This window comes from Abramis brama (assembly GCF_963993115.1).
Source record: "Abramis brama genome assembly, chromosome: 21".
NCBI classification, from domain to species: Eukaryota; Metazoa; Chordata; class Actinopteri; order Cypriniformes; family Leuciscidae; genus Abramis; species Abramis brama.
In genome coordinates, this window is record NC_139983.1 from 19,275,444 (window position 1) to 19,297,879 (window position 22,436).

At 37.4% G+C, this 22,436-nt stretch overlaps 2 protein-coding genes across 2 annotated transcripts in view; one reads left to right on the forward strand and one right to left on the reverse strand.

Moving 5' to 3' along the window:
- Positions 1-17,001, forward strand: slc18a2 (solute carrier family 18 member 2). The gene is made up of 16 exons (XM_084097678.1): positions 1-137; positions 414-586; positions 1,822-2,158; positions 2,712-2,770; positions 2,953-3,036; positions 3,563-3,655; positions 4,324-4,413; positions 4,606-4,649; positions 7,123-7,183; positions 7,756-7,851; positions 9,383-9,461; positions 10,334-10,385; positions 10,856-10,919; positions 11,635-11,754; positions 11,875-12,008; positions 13,933-17,001. The coding sequence occupies exons 2-16, from the start codon at positions 454-456 to the stop codon at positions 14,035-14,037; spliced, it is 1,551 nt and encodes a 516-aa protein (XP_083953804.1). The 5' UTR covers positions 1-137; positions 414-453; the 3' UTR covers positions 14,038-17,001.
- Positions 17,002-18,483: 1,482 nt separating this feature from the next.
- pdzd8 (PDZ domain containing 8) overlaps positions 18,484-22,436 on the reverse strand; it is a 39,487-nt gene continuing 35,534 nt past the window's right edge. The window contains exons 4-5 of the mRNA XM_084097677.1: positions 22,133-22,295; positions 18,484-21,993 (exon numbers count right to left, since the gene is read on the reverse strand). Coding sequence (XP_083953803.1) covers positions 19,736-21,993; positions 22,133-22,295 — 2,421 coding nt within the window. The 3' untranslated portion in view covers positions 18,484-19,735. The remainder of the gene's footprint in view (positions 21,994-22,132; positions 22,296-22,436) is intronic.

Below are 22,436 nucleotides of genomic sequence, written 5' to 3' on the forward strand. Positions count from 1 at the left end.
TGGCACAGCAGCACAGCCCATTTGAGTTCTCTGAGAACAGCGTGACGTCAAACAGCAGTCGAGCAACTAACGCATCCATCCAGCGTGCCTTTCACCCGGGATCTGACTGCAAAGCTCAATGCAAATGTGCTTATAAGGTGAGGATTAAAACCATACTGAATGTATTATTCATTACAATATTCAGACTTAGAAAAAGCATGACAAAGAAAGAAAACAATATTGTTGGTAGTTTATTGTTTTCAGAAAGCTTCAGAGCATAATTTTTTTAACGTGTTTTATTTTTTACTTTGATATTTGCCGTATTTCTCTCATATTAGGAATCATCCCCTTAAGTTACATCTTCACTGTATCACTAAACAGCCTATTTTTCTATGTTTTGATGGTTTTTGACAGTCGTTTTCTTGCTGTTGCAGGATCTCTGGCTCGCTCTCTGGCAATTGGATTTTAATAAAAATGGGATTATTTGATGCTCTTAGAGATTTTAGTTTATTAACATGGCTAAGAGAAGAAAGGCAGTCTCGGAGGCTGATTCTGTTCATCGTTTTCATTGCTTTGCTGTTGGACAACATGCTGTTGACGGTGGTCGGTAAGTGCTACTGATGCTCACACCTGTTAGCCTATATGTGAAGGCACACATATGATGTAAAGTCAACATCCCTCAATGGGACCACTCTAGGCAAACGCTGCTTTTTGTGCTAAAATATATGATCACATAGGCTCATTAGTCTACTGACACAATGAATAAAAAATATCTGTAAAAGGCTATGTGTCTTACAATTTAATTTGATATATACTGCATTGTTATTATAAAATTGTACATTGCAAAATTGTGAATTCAAACGAAACTCAAACGTATAGAAATGTTAAATACTGCACGTCTGTTTTACTTTTTTTTGTCAAAATAGAGAACTGGGCAAAACCAACTCATAATTCTCAGTGGATAGAAATAAAATAACGTCATTAAAACGATCAGTTATTTTTAAATAACGGAAATTAGGCTGGGTCTTCTAAAATAAATAAATACATACACTTTAATAATTCATTTTAAAGCAATTTTGCAGTACTAATTTTAATGAATTGTTTGATTTAAATTATTTCAAAAACTTTATTTGCTCGAAAAAATGCATCAAAAGTAAAATGATAAATCTGCTAATACGCTAATGATAGAAAATAAAATGCGTTTATCTCTACTAAACGTTTTTTTCCCCTTGTAAAGTGTAAATTGTCGGCTGCATCAGTGGCAGCAGTTGATCTGAATTAAGGTATCATGTCCTCGAGCGCTGCCAGTGCTCCATTCTCATTAAATGTGACAGTGACGCGCGCTAAACTGTCTGTGTTTGTTCTCACGTCCGCGAGCCAAGAAACGGGAACGTTGAATAATGATGTTTGTGTACATGTACAGATAGAACCAGGCGAAAACTGAACCTGTCGCTCTTTGGCACAAGTGTTGAATGAAGAGTCTTTCGAGCGTTATCGCACACGGTGTCCCTGTGGGTTATTTATTTACACAGGATAATGTCAAACGCTTTCAACGGACCCACCTGAAAGGTCAAATGTGGTCTAACACAGCTAGATAAATCGTTGCACTTCACTTTTTCAGGCAAATGGTAGGTTATCTATGGTTGGTAAACAGCGTTTCAAGCTGTCTAAAACTGATTAGTAATTTCCTGAATATTATGTTTTTAAGAGTAGGCTACAACAAAGTTGGATTTCTTAGGCTGCTGTGAAACTTCAAAAGATATCATTTAAGACCATGTTTAAACAAATCGGTTTAATCTCTGTCTTATGGTTATTATTATCTATTATCTTTTCTCTCTGTAGTGCCTATCATTCCAAGCTACCTGTACACCGTGGATGACGAGGCCGCTCAGGTTGTCCGGAATAACTCCATGTCCCCTCTTTCCCCATCTGGCACCTTCCAGAGCATTGTGTCTTTGTACGATAACACAACACGCCTGACAGGCTTCACCCCGCAGATGAGCAATGCTGGCCCAATGACCCCAGCCCCTACTTTTGGGACACCCCCTCAAAATGGGTCAGACTGCCCCAAAGCAGATGACCAGCTTCTGAACGAGAATGTGAGAGTGGGTCTGTTGTTTGCCTCTAAAGCAACAGTACAGCTAATCACTAACCCCTTCATAGGGCCCCTAACTAACAGGTGTGTTATGGCAAAACACACATTTAACTTTGAAAGTACAGCGAATAGCATTTCTTTCAAAAGGAGCACGAGATTGCATGATATTTGTGTGTGCAGTGAGTGTAAATGGAGTGTAAGTAAAGCGAATATTGCAGTGCAATTCTTTTTCTGCCGCTGTTCAGCGACCAGCTGTTGTGTGATCACTCGTGCATGCCCTGTCACCCCTCCACATGCTCAGATTTGGCCAGACCAGTTTAATTCGGCACCGCTGCATTGAACAGATCCCACTAGAGCTTTGCAAACTCCTGGGATCGGTCAGCCGTAATATTTTGTAGCAATGTGCAACACTATTAGTGATACACAAAAGGTTAAATTAACTCAAAAGATGTGAAGCAGAGGCAAAAAACGAAACAAAAAACATTATTTATAAGATAATATAATTACATCTTAATTTTACTTATGAGAGATGCCAGCACTGCAATATGTAACACAGCTTCCTCACTTCAAGTTCAATGTTTGTGGTAAATTTTTTTTTTAAATGTCTTAAAATGTTATTTCTTACCTGTAATTGCAGAATAGGATACCAGATCCCAATGTTTGCTGGTTTCTGCATCATGTTTGTTTCTACCCTCAGTGAGTACATACAATTTCTAGTGTTGTTTTTAACATCAATCTCACATCTAAGTGTCTTTATGAAAAGGGTGGAGAAGATGCCATATATTCATGCAATGCATGATTTTAAAGCCGGTGTGTTATATTTCTATAATAAATCTTCTTTTCCTCTTTCTTCTGTCTGTGTTTTACTCTGTGTGAAGTGTTTGCGTTTTCCTCGAGCTATACGTTGCTGTTTTTGGCCAGATCTCTACAAGGTGTCGGCTCTTCCTGTTCTTCTGTGGCAGGTAACAGATTCTGTGCAACGTTACATTAGATTTCAAAAGGATGCTGTCAAAAGCTACAATGTAATGTCTAATGATACCTTATTTAGTGCACAATTTGTAAACCTGAGTGCACTAAATTGCATTTGACTTTGATGTTTTCAGAACTCTGCATGCATAAAGCCACTGTTAATGTTAATGGTGTTCAGGTGCCGGTGTACAATGGACCCCGCTTCCATTGAAAGATGTGTACAGCCTTGGATCTAGATTACACTATAACCGACTCTCGCAACTCCTGATTTGTTCTTTCATTGTACGGATCATTATTAATTGAGTTTATTTTATGAATTCAAAGGGCGGACATCGTAAGGAATCAATTTTGCCTCAATCTTTTAAAAAAGTCTGAACACAGAACTCAAAATGAGCATTTACTGCCAGAAAAATGTGAAAAAGCAAAAGAATATTGTTGATATAATCTCTTGAAGTAAGCTACAGGACATTTTGCCCTTTGTGGCTGACCTTTACCCTCTTTTTCTGTGTCGTTATGCAGGTATGGGGATGCTGGCAAGTGTTTACACAGATGATGAGGAAAGAGGAAATGCTATAGGAATTGCTCTGGGAGGACTAGCCATGGGAGTTTTGGGTGTGTACTGTATGTTTAGGATCCATATTCTGCAATATTGGTTTGCTGGAGATGTTAAGTTGGGGGTTATACATTAAGTTATGCCTCTGAGTTAAAAATTGGGAGTTAACTTTAAGTGCCCTCTTTAAAGGAGCAGTGGTCCGAAGAAATGCCCTGAGTGGGGCCTGAACCTGGTGCTTCCTGTTAATGGTGTCATGCTTTAACCACTGTTACAGGATGTTTAATCCTTGATAGATCATTGTTTTATTCATAATGCCAAGTAAAGCACTACATAATTGATCCACTGGATAAGAGCAAAACTGTGATTAAATTTGTCTGTTGTCATTAAAGTGTGCACACACTGTACCATAATCAAGTGGAGTGCAACAGAAAAAAATGGAGCACAATAATTTTTATTAAAACCTGTGAAACTATATTCATCCAGATAGTTCAGACTCAAAATGGGTGTGTTCCTGCAGAACACTTTCTTACTGTGGTTTGCTAACCTTGATTATGTAACCTGTTCTGCAGAGCAATTAGTATTGGATTTGTGGCATCTGATGATTCAAAGCATACTGGCAACGTCAGAGTTTTCAAAGTAAAGATTCTAAGTTTGAAGTGCAGTGCTTGCAGTCTGTGAGTCATTAATCTCGACTAATATATACTGTATATGTGTGTATGTTGTGTAGTTGGCCCTCCGTTTGGCAGCGTCATGTATGAGTTTGTCGGTAAGACGGCTCCTTTCCTTATCCTGGCAGTGCTGGCGGTGCTTGATGGAGGTGAGTGAATCAATCTCTCCAACATTTCAAAACAATGGGAATGACAGAATCAGTCGCAAACCTTCATGTTATTGTGATACACACGTGGAATTAAGTGCTGGTGACAGAAACTCATTGTAACGGAGTTTCTGATGCTCAACAATATTTTCTTCATATCTGACGGGTGCGTTTTTCCCTCATTTTCATGAGCAGCTCTGCAGCTATTTGTGCTTCAACCTTCGAAAGTTGAACCAGAGGTGAGTACAGTACCGTCTTTCCTGATCCGATCTAACCATCTGTTTTTCAGCACTAGTTTTTGAGGGTTAAGCAGTGATGTACTGTATAGTATTAGGTAAACAATCACCTAAAGGTCAAGCTCTGCATTTGGAAGGATTTGTGGGAGAGAAAATTAAGAATGTGTGTTTACGTGTCAATACTTGCATTTAAAACTCCACTGTTAAAACACTATCTACATTGATATTTTGGGATTCAAAATGACTTTTATTGGGCTAATATCCAGAGCAAGAGACATACTATGACTTAGCAATAGATCACCACAGCCTATTTATTAATCATGACTTGGGATCCGTTTTATAAGTGCTGATGTTTATAACCTTAATGGGGAAATGTAACCTCAACAAGATGCCCACTGAATCTTTACGTGGTATCCCTCTTGTGGGCACAAAATAGGAGAAGCTTTGGGGATAATGTGCATTTCGTACTGTGATTGTTCTAGTCTTATCAGTAACAGGACTAGAATGATTTGCAAGGGGAGTTTGGGTCTCTCACGCTGGGTATTTTAAACCTCAGTATCATGGATTATATGGATTACAGTGTATGTCTGTGTAGATTGTACTGCATGTTGATAGCAATGTGTGTAGAGGGTCGGTGTATTAGGAGTAATGTGTATATGTGCCTTGGTTTGCGTCACAGTAATGGGAATTGTACAACGGAGTGGCTGATCCAATCAAAGCCTGTCTGACTTTGATCAGTGGTGTTGATGGGTATCAGTTACTACGGAGACCCCAAGTGCCCCTACAGACCGTGTGTGTGTGTGTGTGTGTGTGTGTGTGTGTGTGTATTTTTTTTTTTTGTCATCTTTCTTTCATGAGGAATGAAGAATTTAACCCATTGTTTTTCAGCAATAAATAAGCTTAAACAGAAAATTAAAGGCAAATGTTGCTATGTAACATATCTGTCAGTTAGTGATGTAAAAGAGTAATCAAGTCAAGTGAAGCTACACATTTTGCTCTGGAAAAGAACAAAAAGATTAGAGTACAACTGTCGTTCTGCAGGCTCTCAACTAATTTCATATACACTGACAAAGAAAAGCTTATGTGACATAATGTTTATATTTTCAAAACATCTGAGTAACATTTGTTAAAAGGTCTGTTGCTTTTGTCATCATAGCACAGTTATGGCCAGAAGGTGATGGACCTGTCATCTCAAATAATCAATCAATTTAATAATGCTTGGACATCAGGTAATAGTTATGATTAGACAGATCCTTTAACCAGTAGTCCCCTCGAGTGTCAATATCCAACAGGATTATGGGGAAGAATAGCAGTGACTGACAACTAATTGTTTGGGGCCTGTGATCATTAATGAGACCATTCGCAGGGCAGTACAACTGAATATGACAGGGTGTTTTGAGTGGGATGACATGTCCACAGAGGAGCAGTATGTGCACTGAAGTGGAGTAAAGAAGTACTGATTTAATGAGGGGAGTACTTGTCAGTCGTTACCTGGTGACTGCTCTGGAAAAGTCACTACGGACATTTGGATAGAAATATCCTAAATATATTGTCACATTTAAAGCTGAAGTGTGTCACTAACATCAAAATGACTGATTGTTTTCACATAGATTGCCTAACGGTCCCCATCTGCCATTGGTTGAACAAACAAACAGTAACGCCGTCGCCACATTCACGCCAATGGTTTAACCAGTGTCGCTGTTAGGATGCTTAAACAAACAAAGCAATGTTTCAAATCAACCTACAAATAGTTTACTCATTGTCTCTATGAATTATACTCTGATGAAAGAAGCTATTTTAACATTGAAGAAAATTATACACGTCATCTTTTAATCACATGTTGAAAAAAAAAGTCTAACTGATAAGCTTTATTTTTCTTTTGACAAAACAGTCATAGCTAAAGTTATTTCTGGAATCTTTCGCTCCCTTCAGTAAATGTAGCCTAGGCTTTTGCACTAGAGATGCAACAATTCCCACATCAATATGGAGAGTTAAGGCTGGTATATTTTGTCACTCACAAAGTTGTCTGTGATCTTTTCACTAATCGCTTAGAGGTGTCATAAAGGGAACAGACTGCGTATGGGGAATTATATATAGCCTATTGTTTTGTGTGACTCTCAAGTAGCCAATTTCCATTGGAACCGCTGTGGTGACTAGGGTGATGTTTCTCAAATGGCATTATATGCACTGAAGTACATCCCTTTATTAAAAAAGCGCCTGACCGTAGGCATGGATTGTTAATGGAATGAAATCAACCCCAAATAAATAAATAATATATATCCTAATAAATTAATAATGAAAGTAAACATGTTAAAACAACATATTTGGCTTTAATTAAAAAAAACATTGTAGGAAGGATACAGGATCTCTCAGCTGTTGTTTTCCATTGGAACATTGATGTTCAAGGAAATTTCTTTGTAATTTTCAAAAACTGTTTTTTAATGAAATCATATTTGTTTTCATTTATTTCTACCAGAACCAAAAAGGAACTGCACTATTTACCCTCATGAAGGATCCATACATCCTCATCGCAGCAGGTCAGGCCAGTAAACACAAATAAATGGTTAATTCCCACTGTTTTATCAAAAATAAAAATTGCAAACCTTATTATCTATGCATAAACCACCTTTTATGCTTGCATTCATATTATTTGTTCAAATGTTTTTTTGTTTAGAATGTGTGTTTTTGGAAACATGTAAAGAAAGATTTAGTCAATTATTTGACCGCATGTGTGACACTGGTTGTGCTTTAGGGGTTGTGACACAATAAAGAGGGTCATCTTTCTGTGAGAGAAGGATAAGAAAGTGTGTGTGTGTGTGTGTGTGTGTGTGTGTGTGTGTGTGTGTGTGTGTGTGTGTGTGTGTGTGTGTGTGTGTGTGTGTGTGTGTGTGTGTGAGAAAGAGAGAGAGAGAGTGAAGTGGTCAAGAAACACATCTGTGTTTGTCTCTGCCTCCCCTCTTCTCCAATTACAGTGGCCTGAGTGCAGGGGCAAGATGATGCTGTTTATTATATCTGAGAAAGGACAAGAACGGGTTCTGACGGAGGGGGGACAGAAAGAGAGAATTCTTCAGAGGATGAATCCACTTACCCTCCTCATTTTCTTTTTCAGGTTCCATTTGTTTTGCTAACATGGCCATTGCAATGCTGGAGCCGGCTCTGCCCATCTGGATGATGGAGACGATGTGTCCTAGGAAATGGCAGCTAGGTTGGAGAATCTGCCTCTTCTTAATGTACACACTTACACATTTCTTCAATTTCTGTCCTTCCAAAGAAATTGACACTTTTGGCAAGATGGAAATAGGTCATAATTTACAGTGAAAGATGGACAAAGAGAGAGCAACAGCAAGTAAAGCCAAAGTATGTTTCATGTATTAGTACATTGATGTTAAGTTAGCAGGGCACAAGCTAAAGAGAGTGAATATCAAGAAAAATGTCCAAGTGGTTATTTAGAAGAAAAAAATACAAAAACAGAAAAATATATTTTATTTTGATTATATTTAATATTTAAAAAATAATTCATTTAAAATTATGTATTTATTTTAAATGTATAATTATTATTAGCTTTTATTCAACTCATAAACCCCTGCAGTTCACTTACTAACCCCAGTTTGGGAAACCCTGCTATAATGCAAAAAATAATGTTATATAATTGTAAATTAACATATATTTGCAAAGTACAGTTGTAAGTAAACATCATATTAGTATTTATTTTACTGAACTTTATTAACGCAAATTTTCATTTTTGTTAAATATTAAAGTTTTCATTAAAGTTTTATTGTGGTAATGAGAATTTTAGTGTGAAATGTTTCTCTTTTCTGTCATTACAATAATATTGCAAATATACAAAAATGTAATTTTCTTATTGCACATTTTTTTTTTTTTTTTTATGACACCAATTTCTTATAGTGAGATTTACATAATTGCTAAAAACATAACATAATTCTCTCCAGCTTTGTGAGTGAAGGGATTATTCACCAGACATTATCTAGAAACTCACAAATTCTTTCCACAGACTTCCAGAATTGTGTAAAAAAAACAGCAACCTGGTAACACTTTACATTAAGGTCTCAATTGTTAACATTGATGCATTAACTAACATCAGTACAGTATATTTGTACAGCATTTATCATCCTTTGTTAATATTAGTTAATAACAATGTTCGTGTTTGTTCACAGTGCATTAACTAATCTTAACCGATACGACTTTGAATTTGAATATTGTATTAGTAAATGATTAATAAATGTTGTAGAAGTATTGTTCATTCTTAGTTCATGTTCACTAATGCAGTTAACTAATGTTAACAAATGAAACCTTACTGGAAAGTGTTACTGAAAAAGTACTAAAAGCAGTAAACTCTTGTTCCCATTATAGTACCCTTCACACTTCAGACTGTAAAATACAATTTAAACAGTTAGCGTCTTCTGGGTTTCTCCATGGTTTTCCTGCTGTTTACGAAGATTTGACAGATAATAAAGAGAAAGAGAGAAAGGAAAGCAGAGAACCAGGGGGAGTGAGAGCTGGCAAGGGAGTGTCTTTGGTCTGGCAGGATATTGAGGTGTCATTGGCAGGCAAAGGAAAAGCAAGAAAGCTAATGAAAGAGAAGGAGCGGGAGAATGAGAGAAGCAGCTTCATAACAGCGTCTGTGAGACGAACAGCAGCTTTGAGATCAAACTGATATTGTGTCGTCTTATCTGAGCTCTCCCCTCTCTCTCTCTCTCTCTCCTCTCTCCTTTTAGGGGTTGCATTCGTGCCAGCCAGCATCTCATATCTAATAGGGACCAACATCTTTGCCGTTTTGGCTCACAAAATGGGGAGGTAGGAGAGGGAAATTAATGTGTTTTTTCCCCTACTTCTCTTTCCTTATCTTCCTCCGCTCTGCTATCAGCTTCCTCTGTTTTGAAACAGCTCTAAATGAGTTTCTGTCACCAGGTTTGGTATGTGTGTTTTTAAGCATCAGTCTCAGCATACTGTTTGTTTATTTATTGTATACACTATGCTTATTATGAACCATAAGAACTTATAAGAGGTGTATACGTTTACCATTTTCATAATGTGTCTTAATGTGTCCGAAATGAACTGTCACACCTGCCAATGGCGACTGAATTGAGAAAATTATTGGCCATAAATATTTCTTGCTAATTTTTTTAATTAAATTTTATATATATATATATATATATTACCGTTCAAGTAAGATTTATTATTTAATGTTTTTGAATCAAATTATTTGATCAAAAATCCAGTTAAAACAGTAATATTGAGAAATATTATCGCAATTTAAAAATTATTGTTTTCTATTTAAATATTATATTCAAAATGTAATTTATTCCTGTGATGCAAAGCTGAATTTTCTGCATCCTTACTCCAGTCTTCAGTGTCACATGATCCTTCAGAAGACATTCTCCAATAATATGCTGATTTGTTACTCAAGAAACAGTTATTAATGTTGAAAATAGCTGTGCTGCTTTATATTTATGTGGAGATGAGATACATTTTTCATCAGAAGAACAGTATTTATTTGAAACAGAAATCTTTTGTCACATTATAAAATGTATTTACTGTAAATTTCGAACATTGGTGTATATAATTTTTTTATATAAACTACTTTGGTCACTTCAATCAGCCATAAAGGGTCAAACAAACTATCTTTCTTTCTTACTCTCTCTCTCTCTCTCTCTCTCTCTCTTTAGATGGCTGTGCTCACTTATAGGGATGCTGCTGGTTGGAGTCAGTATTCTCTGTGTAAGTTCTTCTAGACTAAATCCATGTCAAGATTAACTTTTCTCAGAGAACACACAGCACTTATGAATATTTCAACACCCTATCTTTCTGTATTTTTAACAGTGTTGTGGATTACAGAGGCCTAACATATTTTGTTGCCCACTAGCTTTGTTGAGGGCTGGAAATAAGGTTTATTTTGAAATTAGAGCTTTGACTTTCTCTGCCCTGGACACATCTTGCTTAGCAGGAAGACAGTCTGTTCTCTTATAGATGTTTATCAGATTAGTCTGGAAAACAAGTTCAGATAAGAGTCAAGTACACATTTGGAGTTTTGTTTATGGAAAAAAAATATCAGGGTTAAAAAAAAGGATAGAAACCTTGTTCTGATGCTCTACATAATGCTTTACTGTATTTTTTTTTTTTTTCTCATAATAATACGTTAAAGAAATATGCGGTACGCCCTGTATTGAGCTCTTCTAATTGTGTTACAGGTGCCTTTTGCAAAAGACATATACGGACTCATTGTGCCTAACTTTGGAGTTGGATTTGCAATAGGTGAGTCTTAATACAAGTATTCATAGTTTTCAGTCACGTGACGGGCACTGAGACCTGGAGGGCAAAACATCCATAGAACTACAGCACAGGCCTGTCAATTTTCCATCTGTTTCAAGCCACGAATATTCAGATCACTTCTCAGAAGAATAAAAATACAAATATGTGGACAAAATGTTTTGGGCACTTGTTGTGATCCATATACAGCAAGTTCTAGACCACTTAATGTGAAAAACACTTAAAGTGCCTTAATGAACTACAACAGTGATATTTAAAGATCAAATTCAGTATACACCTTATTTATAATGCATTCTATAAACAGGTGAGCAGATGAGCATAGAATATGAGTGCAATTAGCTAAATGGTTAAATGTTTTCTTTATAATGGTTTTCTATGGAAAAACTCTTAATGACAAAATGCGTTGCGATTATAGTCGGGGTTCATCTGCTTGCCTGTACATAGTATTCATCATCAAAAATGTGTATATTGAATTTGGTCTTTTAATATCACTAGTACTAAGTACAAACCAGGTAAAAATGACTGGTGGGCAATGGAGGAAAAGCCTTGTTTTGCCCTCCAGGTGGGTGTAACATTTTCTCTATTATTGAACTGTGTTAATATAACTTACTTAGTGGTGCTTCTCTAAAATGCAAAATAGAAGTATTTTCTGTGACATCAGACCCACTGTAAGAAATAGTCTTTATCTTGTTGTCTGCAGGTATGGTGGACTCTTCGATGATGCCTATCATGGGTTACCTAGTAGATCTGAGGCACGTGTCTGTGTACGGTAGTGTCTACGCCATTGCTGATGTTGCCTTCTGCATGGGGTTCGCTTTAGGTAATAAACCAAATTAAAAATAATTTGAATTATGTTCAATCCATCATAAATGATTTCATTAGTTTTCATGAATTAATTTTAATTTCAACTTGGAATTTAACACTCGTGTATGTTGTGTAGGTCCATCCGCAGGCGGAGCGATTGCGCGGAGCATCGGCTTCCCCTGGCTCATGACCATCATTGGTGTTATAGACATCCTGTTTGCTCCTCTCTGTTACTTCCTGCGAAATCCTCCTGCCAATGAGGAAAAGATGGTCAGACCCCACTATATGTCATTCATCAATTCAACATTACATTCATTCCAATCTACTCACCTTTAAACGCAAATATTTAAACAGTGTTATAGCTGATATGCTTATTTTCCGTTTCCATATTTCTGAGTAAATTTAAATTTGCAACCCATTTGCTCCCAAAATGTAACATATTTCAAAGTGAAACAGGATATTCAACGAGAAAAAAATTTAGGGACTGAATTTTATCTAAAGGGAATTTATTAGATGATGCATGTTTGTTAATACAATGTTTAAATAGCCAGCATACTCAGAAAGTCAGAAAAACAGTAAGTCACTTCATAGGAAGAGCGAGTTATTATATTTCGTTTAAATATTACAAAGACAAAAATTACCGTGCACCAATAAATAATTTATAAAAAGTCCAGGACAATGCATTAAAGTAAAAAGCATCCATGTTGCCTTTAACACATGGGCAGTTTTGGTGGGTTTCTAAGATGAGCTAAAACAAACATTATACTGCATTTTATTAGTAGATTCTGGTGAATACAGTCCAACTGTTTTAGTGTCAGCTTATATAATAAATAATTAACTGTAAATAATGTATCGTATGAAAACAAATACAAGCAAGTGCAAGCTTTGATATGGTTTATTTGGGTTTTCTCATTATTATCATTAGTATTATTCCAAATAATAACCATAATTTCACTCTCTATCTGACATTCACATATGCTTTCCTTTTGATTTCATCCCTAACTTCAAGTCACTGACCTGATAGAATATGACTGCAACAGGAAATTATGTTAGATAATAGATACAAATAAAAACTGCCCTTAAGCTAAGATCAAAGAGTGACGCTGATCCGAACAGACTCGTGCGTTTGCCCTCAAATGCTGCGTGATCAAAGCCAAGCATCATGGTCTTTCTCTCTCAAGAGGAGCACTACACTGCTCCTGAAGAGCACTAACATGCACACACACACACAAGCCAGATCTGTACGCCCCTGTGCTTACGCACTCTTTATCAAAGCTTCATTCAATCACAGTGCAATAAACCCACCATCGCTCACTATCAGGGGCATATTGCGAATGAGACGAGCCCCACCCACAATTGATGATGTCATGCACAAGTGGTTGTATCAGGTATTAAATAATAGTATCGTTGATGGAGACAGTAATGTTATGTTTATGTTGTTAAATACTATTTATTTGTCCTGTAAAAGTTCTGTTCATCTTAAAGCTGCGGAAGCTTTAGCCAATCAGATTTACACAGAGTCCCACTTATATAACATAAAAATGTGAATAAACATTTTTCTAATTGACAAATAAATAGACAAATAAATAGCTACAATAACATTTTAACCCTCTGGTGCTCTTTGGCAATATTTGACCGGAAAATTACGTTTTTTTATTTTGTTTTTTCAAATTTTTTACTTCATCGGAATGGTACGAAACTTGGTAAAGGTTTTGGCACTTGCCATGTGAACACAAAAAGATCATGGACATGATTCGAAAAGGTTTAATGGTCCTGAAAAAAATAGTCACACTTGTACTCCTCATTGGAAATGAATGGGAAACACATTTCATCTAGTGGAAACGTTTAGTACTGCACTCAAACAAAATCTTACTGAAAGCTCATTTTTTTAGATAATAACCTTAAATTTGGAGCAGATTAATTTGCATATATTAGCATTGGAAAGTATTTTTTTTTTAGAATTTTACATTATACAAATGATGCATCTTGTTTCTGGTCTTTTGTGCTCACAAATCTATAATCAACATTCGACTGTGTGATACATTGTCTCCTGCATATATAATTCTTGTGTAAATTCATATATGCCGAGTAAGTCTATGTAAACCCACAGTATATTTGCTTTGTTTGTATGTAGAGTAAGATCCCTATAGATACTAGGCTTTGAGGTGATGTTTCTTACATCTGTCTTTTTCAGGCCATTCTAATGGACTCTAACTGCTCAATGAAGACCCGTTCCTACTCCACCCAGGGCTCCAGCTACCAAATGGGCGACGATTTTGATCCTGAGAGCCCTGAATAGGCCTCATCAGTTCAAAGCCCTCAGCCATGTATGTCACCCAGAGTATCTATTTTGTTGTATGAAAGAGGAAAACAACAGACTTTAAAGAAAACCACAATGCTGATTTGTAAGAATGTCCCATATCTGTCCCATATCTGTCCCATGCTGTCCTGTGGTTGTGATGGTAATGTTATTCTGAAGCAAACCAAAGTTGTTCTTGTCGCTGTTTGTTCTCAATGTGGGAGAGGTGAAATATCTAACCAACAGCCTTATCGAAATGGATAACACTTGTATTCGATTCAAAACGCGGGATTTGAGAGAGGAGGACAAAGGGAAATATTAACTACACTTTTATTCGACACAACAATGCTCATATTTAAATTCAAAAGTCAGAAAGGGCAGTTGAGAAGATAAATAATGAAAGATTCATTCAGTATAACTTAATGGACAGATATGTATTGGATATTTATTGTTTGCCTGTGGTGGTAGGAAAGTGTGGTCTTCATATGTATCTATCGGTCCTGTTGAAGTCTTTTCATAGGCGTAAACGTTAGTGAAGGTGCATTTGAGTCAGATAAACCTTGAAATGGGCCTTAAAATGTTGCCATTCATATCATAATCAGCTCAAACTACATATATTATCGAGAACAGCTACAGGACATTTTAGGCCAATTAAAACTTGAATTTTTACGTTTGGTATCGATTGCTGCAAATCTGGTACATTATTTGATTGCATTGCTGTTGTTTTCATTAAGACGTTTGAGAGGGCAAACTGAGATTTTACTGTTATCTTGCATTTGAGTGAACGTAAGCTTAACACATTTAAAAATATACGCAGTCCTTTATTTTTGTGAAAAAGCAAAATGTCTGACAGCATCAGATAATCAAGCAGAATGTCAACCAGTCCTACTGTCACACTTGCGTGATGTCCGCTGAAAATTATATACTGTACTATCAAAGATTTGCCACAGTTACATTTTGATTACACATGGTGACAAGCTGTTTCATTTTAGTTAAGTAAAGAAAAGTAGATTATTGCTGTAAAGCATCCAGGTACTTTAGGTACTTTCGATTATATTTTGCTTTTAAAGTGTATATAGTATATATGTATATTTATATATTTTAGTAAGTCCTTTGAATGTGCTGGAATGCTAATACGTTCATTTGTAAAGAATGCCTCAATATTGCTCTATTGCTCTTTCCCACAGCCATTTTTGACTTTTCATATCTTTTTTTCAATTTATTTATTTATTTATTTTTTGCTTCTAGCAAATTTGTTATCGATCTTCTTTTAAAGAACTGAACTGGCTGTGAAATGAAACATGGCCTTAAATTGAGCTCCTTAAATCTTAGATGCTTGAAGCATATACAAAATTAATGGGGTATAAATATTTGTTAATTGTCCAATCAGAGGTTCGTATTGAAGTTTGTTTCCACCACAGATTAAAAAAATAAAAAAGGTAATTGTGATCTTTTTATCTCACAATTCTGACCCTTTTTTTTTCTCACAATCGCTTTTTATCTTTGAATTGCATGATAAAAGTCGCAATTGTGTGTTATAAAGTCAGAATTGCGTGATATAAAGTTGCAATTCTGAGTCTGTTTTTCCTAAGAATTGGATAAAGTCCAATATATAAACTCGCAATTGCAAGAAAAAAAGTCAGAATTGCGAGTTTATTTCTCGCGATTGTGAGTTTGTATCTCGCAATTCTGACTTTATAACACAATTTTGAGTTTATATCTCGCAATTCTGACTTTATAACACGCAATCGTGAGTTTTTATTTCGCAACTGTGACTTTATATCACGCAATTGCGATTTTATATCACGCAATTCTGACTTTATATCTCAATTCTGAGAAATAAAGCCAGAATTGCGAGATGTATACTCGCAATTGTGAGAGAAAAAGTCGCAATTATCTTTTCAATTTTTTTTTTATTCTGTGGCGGAAACAAGCTTCCATAGTTTTGTGCAGGTCAATGTTTGTTTTTGTTTTTTTTCAATAAAAATGCATTCTATGCCTTAAAATTAGACAACCTGCTGTAAAACACCATTTAATGGTAAGTTTAGCTATAAATGTGACCCAATTCAGAAACCAAATCCATGGACTATTCTTCATATGCTAACAAGATAAATCACAGGATAGTCTAATATTGAAAATATGTGTAATTAATTACCATCTTTTCTTGATGTTATAATCAAGTAGATTATAACAGGCATTTTCATGTGGGCTAAACAGGTTGGCTTTTGCGGAAAATGATCTGACTCGTACCGGTAAAATAGCGAAGAAAGTCTTCAATACAGCTTGACCCTTCTTTATTTTCTTTGGCATCTATGTAGTGAGGGGAAACGTGTTCTTTTATTGCCCACAGGAAAATGAAATCATGTTTTCCTCTGGAGCCACAATCAGTTTAACGCAACAGTTGCGACCATAAGTAGCCTTTGAGAAAAATCATGTTAGCTCAACTTTAAGTATCTGCACAACTGGAGGTGGTTTGTGTTGATGTGAGGAACGCTGCCCTGCTTCCAGTCTGCTATCATTGCAGTAGAAATTCGCCAGAGACACTGCACAGGTTGATTCCACTATGATCTAAAACAAGCTCAGATTTTTAAAAGCAAACACAAATGAGAGGTGTCTACACAGGTTTAATCAGATTGGTAAATGTGCTGCCAATGTTTGTCAGATTACCGAGTTGCTGCGGTGTCCTTTAACCTCTGTCATTTTTTTTTTTTTACCTGTTTACCCAGTAAGGGTTAGGAGTATTATGTCATTTATTTTAATTGTTTTTAGCAGAAATTAGTGTATGTGCCAATGTCAGTGTGTGCCTTCAGACTGGTATGTCCTGTTTGTGTTTATATCAACTAGGAGGTTGAGTTGATGGTTTTATATGCAGTGTTTGGTCTGGTGGTTAGGTTTTACATCAGCTTTAGAGCTCTGAAGGTAATGTGTGTGTGACTGCAACAGAAAATAAATGTTTAAAAAGATGTCATGGTTTTTTTTCCCCCTAAATGATTCTTAACCATTTTTGCAAACAAAACAGTTTACATGATTGACAAATCATTTTAGTTTATATAATACTGGCATTAAAAGAGAACCTGCTAGAATAGCAATTCAAGACTGTGTTATCCAATCAAATCGAACTTTAATATGGTCTATTGATTTAAAAAGATGTGTTGCTTTACTCAATAGGCCCAAGGTTTAAAAGTGTTATTTCCTGTTATCGATTGTGCAGCGTGGCAATCTTGTTAACGGGTCCACCGACTAACAGAATGCCACCTGCTCCCAACTGTCTTAATAATGGCTAATGTTATGAACATTTAGTTTATGATAATCCTGCAATCAGCTCACAGGGGATTTTTTTTTAGTAGTTTATACAGTTTTACCTTGTAAATGTAAGATGTAAGGGGTAGTTCACATGGATGGAAAAAGAAAATAACCAGTTGCAGTGATTGTCTGGTTTCTAGGTCGATTGTGATAAGTGATACACTAGACCTCTCTAAATGGGAAGGTGCAAAAATTACAGAGGACATTTTTTTTTTTTTTCTAACAATTTATTTATCTCAAGTGCATAAGCAAATATGATATGTCAGTGCGTAAAGGTCTTGCAGCAAATTTAAAAGCTGTGCACTTTGTCGATGGATGCCCTCCACCGTAATTAAAACTCACAAAAGAATAAAATCATATTTACATAAAGCAAAAACAACAACAAAAAAGGTGGACCCACATGTTGAGCACTATATAAGTTCAGGGAGAAAGGACATGGTTTAAAGTCACCCACATTTCTAGGCTATTTACAATAGCACTTTAAAACATGACACAGCTTCCAAAAAGAACAACAGCTTTCCAAGAAAAGCTTAACCACAGTTTGCCACGGTGGATATGATGTTTTATACTTGTTATTTTACTGTTTTTCACCCATTGTGATAGAGATAATTGGAGCAATATTTTGAGAGCATATGTTGGTGGCATTGAATCTGAGAAGCACAGGATAACAGCAGCAGCAACTAGACAAGTAGAATTAAAACAAACAATTCTTAGTCATTTTTTTTTTTTTTTGACTATTTTAGTGAGCTTAGTATTTAAATGGTTTTCCTTTCAGTTGTTTAAAAGGAAAAAGTTCCTTTCTGGTTTGAGTGGTAACAAACTTCTTATGTTGCCCAAGGCCCAGTGACAAGGGGGCCCAATAAGGTCCTCTATGGTGAAACGTAATTATTGGGCCAGGGTGTGGGGGACCCACTCTAAAAATGTATTATGTTCCAGGCCCAGTGAATAGTATAGATGTTATAGCAGCAGAAACATTACCTAGGGCAGCACGACTGGAAATTCAGGAAAACAGATCCATGTACCCAATGATGGATGCCCATGTGTAGACCACATTTAAATAATAATAAAATGTGAGTGATAAGAAAGAAAAAAAAGAAAAAAAATTAATTTACACATTAGCTTTGGGAATTAAAGAATACTGTATGCATTGACAAAAGAAAGTTTTTAATGATGTAGTTTTACACTTTGAGAAATTATGTTTTGAGAGGTGAATGGAATAATGAATGTAAAGTGAGTCATATGGGAGATACATTCAGTAGTACACATGTAAAAAATAACGTTCGAAGGTGCTAAAACATGCCCAAGCACACAGATGTGAGACACAATGAAAAGTTCCTTGCATCAAAACAAAACATTACAAAACATAAAGGAAACCAAAAATGAACTGGCTGAAACATTCACACAAACATAACCATTCACCCAGACCAAATGATGGTTGAGAAAAATTGCCACCACTTAAAAACTCATAAAGGTTCAAAGCAAATTAATTGTGAGATTAAAATATGAGATTATTGACAATTATTGGAAACATATATTATGAAATGCAATATAAATATCCCTCCCTCAAAACAAAAAAATAAAGTCACATTGGCTTTGTGACATAAATTAGACAAAGAATGGTCCCCAATAGTATAATAACATCAAGATTATCTGTCCTATGAGGATTCCCTCTCAGTTCAGCATTAAACAGTTTAAAATCAACAACAACAACAAAAAAAAGAATATTAAAGAAATTACACTTTAAAATTAGTAACAATTGTGAAGTAACATGAGAAAGGTGCTTATCAGAGAGGACAATGTTGGTTAGGAATGGCATCATGTTCTATGGACTGTTCAGGTATAATCCTACATTTTGTAGTTGATTGATAAGGCAGAGGGGCTTGAAGCTCAAAACACACTAGGCAAGGTGTATTTCCAACCATGAACATCACTAACAGCACACATTTATATAATTCAGTCTGTACTAATACACAAAGTTTGAATAAAAATACCTATTCAAGCTCACACTGACTCTCCCTTTTGAAGCTTATGTTTAAAAAATTGACTACACCTTTCAGGTAAGGCAGGTAAAACTCGGCTTGATCACGGGAACTCATATTTTGCGTATTTTGTGTAATACTGCTGAAAGTCTTCAGATTGATGGTTTGTCCTCTACAACTGCAACTAAAAGACTGAAGGGGGATATTATTTTTAAAAAGTAAAAAGTAAAAAAAAAATTGGTAAACTACTGACACTCTCACAAAATTCCTCAACAGTACATTGCAGTGATATTCAGGAATACTTTTGCAAACCTCACAATCACATGTGGAACGCTCACAGGTCAACCTTAATCCAAATCATACATGAAAAAAGTCTTTGTTCTTGAGTCCCAAGCCCCTAGTACCTTTTGTCATCCTTACGGAAACGCCTCTACACAGATCTGCTCCTCCGTAATGTCATCCAGCATCTGAACATCAACGGGACTGCAAATGTCACTGTCGTACACTTCTGTGCCCATCAGGGCCTCCTCCAGACCTTCAGCCTTTGCCTTCGGAAAGCCATGCTGTTCAGATGGTGATGTGCTTTCTACAGACTCTAGATCTTCGATGCCAGCACGGTAGTGAATCATGAGCAGAGTCAAAGCTTGGAGACGTTCACCGGACTTGGCCAGAGCTGCAGAGATGAGGGCCTTGCGTCGAGAGTCAACCGTCTCTCGTTCTTCCATATTTAGAGAGTTGTTATGCTCCAACTCTTGGTCAATCTCCTGCTGCAACTTGTCCAACATAAACTCCAGTTTCTGCGAACGCTCATCTGTTGGTAGGCCACGGTAAAGATCTCGACCAATCTCTTTGACGGCGATGAACACGCTGTCATCTAGCCCACCTTCCTTACGCACCAGTTTGGATCCACCACTACCAGGTGGCTGCTTGGAAGGACTGGCCCCAGCATAGGTCTCGGTGTCACTGCTCTCGTTGTCAGAAGTGTTAGGCGTGTGTTTCGGAGAAGGTTCCACCGCCCCTGATCCTATTTCTGCAACCTGTTCTGCAAGTCTGGTTTTGGGCACCTGCCTCAGATTGAGGAGTCGAGAGCTAGTGTTGATAATGTGACGTGTAAGTCCAGTAGTTGCCCGGTTAATGGTGGACTTTGCCTCAGGATCTGCCCCACGCCGGTCTGAGGCGGCTACGCAGTAAGGGTGCTCTGTTAGACATTTCTCTTGACACTTCTTGTGACAGACATAAGAACAGGTCATGCACTGCGAGGCAGCCTTGGTCCACACCTTCTTCTTGCAATACTCACACCAAGTGGGATTCTGGAACTGAGTGTCTTGAAAATTGTGCCGCATCTCTCCTATCTGCATGCCGCTGTAACTCTGTTCATCCCGGGTTACCATGAGCACCTGGTCCTTTTCCTTTTCCCGGTCTTTTAAGTCCTCTTCCTGAAGACTCCCTTCCCGGTCACGTTCTGTCAGTCCACTGGAGAGGTCTGACTCCCCGTCTGCCAGGTAAGTGAAGTTGACTGTAACATCTCCATAGCAGAGTTTCTCGTTGAAACCTTTGTGAGTGCTTAAGTTGCGCAAAGCGGTACGGCTGACGCTGGCCCTTGGTTCGGGAGCACATAGACGGAAGGTGCTCTGATATTCAGCAGATGACGTAGATAAGCACTCCAGTGCTATGTGTTCCAAGCGCAAGCTGACATGCCCTAAGCACAAGAGACTACCGAGCTTGAAGGGGTTCTTGCACCAAAGTGCTATATTAAGGAATTTGTGATTGTTTTCCACTTCAAAGATCACAGAGGCTTTGTTCCAGCGAGCAGTTCTGCTGCGGTACATGGTCTCAGACGATTCCCAGAGACCCTGCTCATCTACACTGTCCCTAGTGTTGGAGGAGCTCTCAGATATTTTGTCTTTGGCTGATTCTTGTTTGTTTGTGGCTGGAATATTTAGGATTTCCTCTGTGGGATCTGGGTTCTTGCTCACAGGCTTCAACTCTGGTGACTTAACAGGGATTTTTTCTAATGGTTTTTCGCCATTGCCAGTAATGGGTTGCGTTTTCTCTGGACTTTTTTCCACTGCAGGTTCATTCCCTTCTACCAGGCTTTGGCTTTCTGAAGCAGATGTGACTTTTATATGAGGTCTGGGAGGAACAGGAGGGCGTGCAGGTGGTGGAGGAGGGGGCACTGTTGGTCTCTGTGGCTGTTCGGAAGGTTCAGCAGTCTTGGGAGTTGCCGGCTTTGGTGATTCTTTGGACTGGGATTTGAGTGGTGACTGAAGGTTCAGCCTGCGGTTGAGAATTGGTGAGATGGAACCAAGGGGCTTGGCCAGGTTGGCCACAGTTTTTTTGGGACTTTGGTTTACAGAGAGCAGGAAATCCTCCTTCGTGTCAACAGTGACTGGAGCTGCAGTTGATTTGGACTCAACGATCAGCTCCTCAAACTCAGAGTCATTGTCTCTGTTATCAGATATGTCCATGGTGGTTATTGGGGCTGGGTCCTCCTCATAGCCCCCAGGATGAGGAAGATAGCTAGGCTCCTCCATTGGGCCAAGGGTTTCTTGGAGTGTCCCCAACCCCACAGCAGGCACCTGGTGACGGACCGGCCTCTCATATAAGACTATCACTCTCTCTCCAGCTTGTTTCAGCAGTTTCGGCACTTGGACAGAGGACGTCACTTTGACTCCTGTGCAAACAGACATGAAAAACACTTGAAGCTTTGCGAATGTATTATAAAACTATACAAAATTGGGAATCAAATGACCTACCCACCATGTCAAACATTCCATTTGAATGGTAATGAGTAAATTTATGTAGTCTCTAACCTCCAATAGCAATGAGGCGATCTCCTCTCTGTAAGTCCGCCAGGGCAGCTGGAGAGTTTGGGGTGACGGTCTCTATGCTCACGTGCACTGTGTCACCATCAGTGGCCGGAACATGCCTGAAAGTCATCCCCACGCTCCCAGATGGTCCTTTGATCACCTCTGTCTGCAACACAAAACAAAGCGAAACAATATCAGATTTGCTAATAATCTTAATGAAAAGGTTATGTAACTGAAGAAACTAAGGCTTCACAGTTATAATTCGTTTCCAAGTACCTTTGTAAATGGTAACATCTTTTCTTTATTG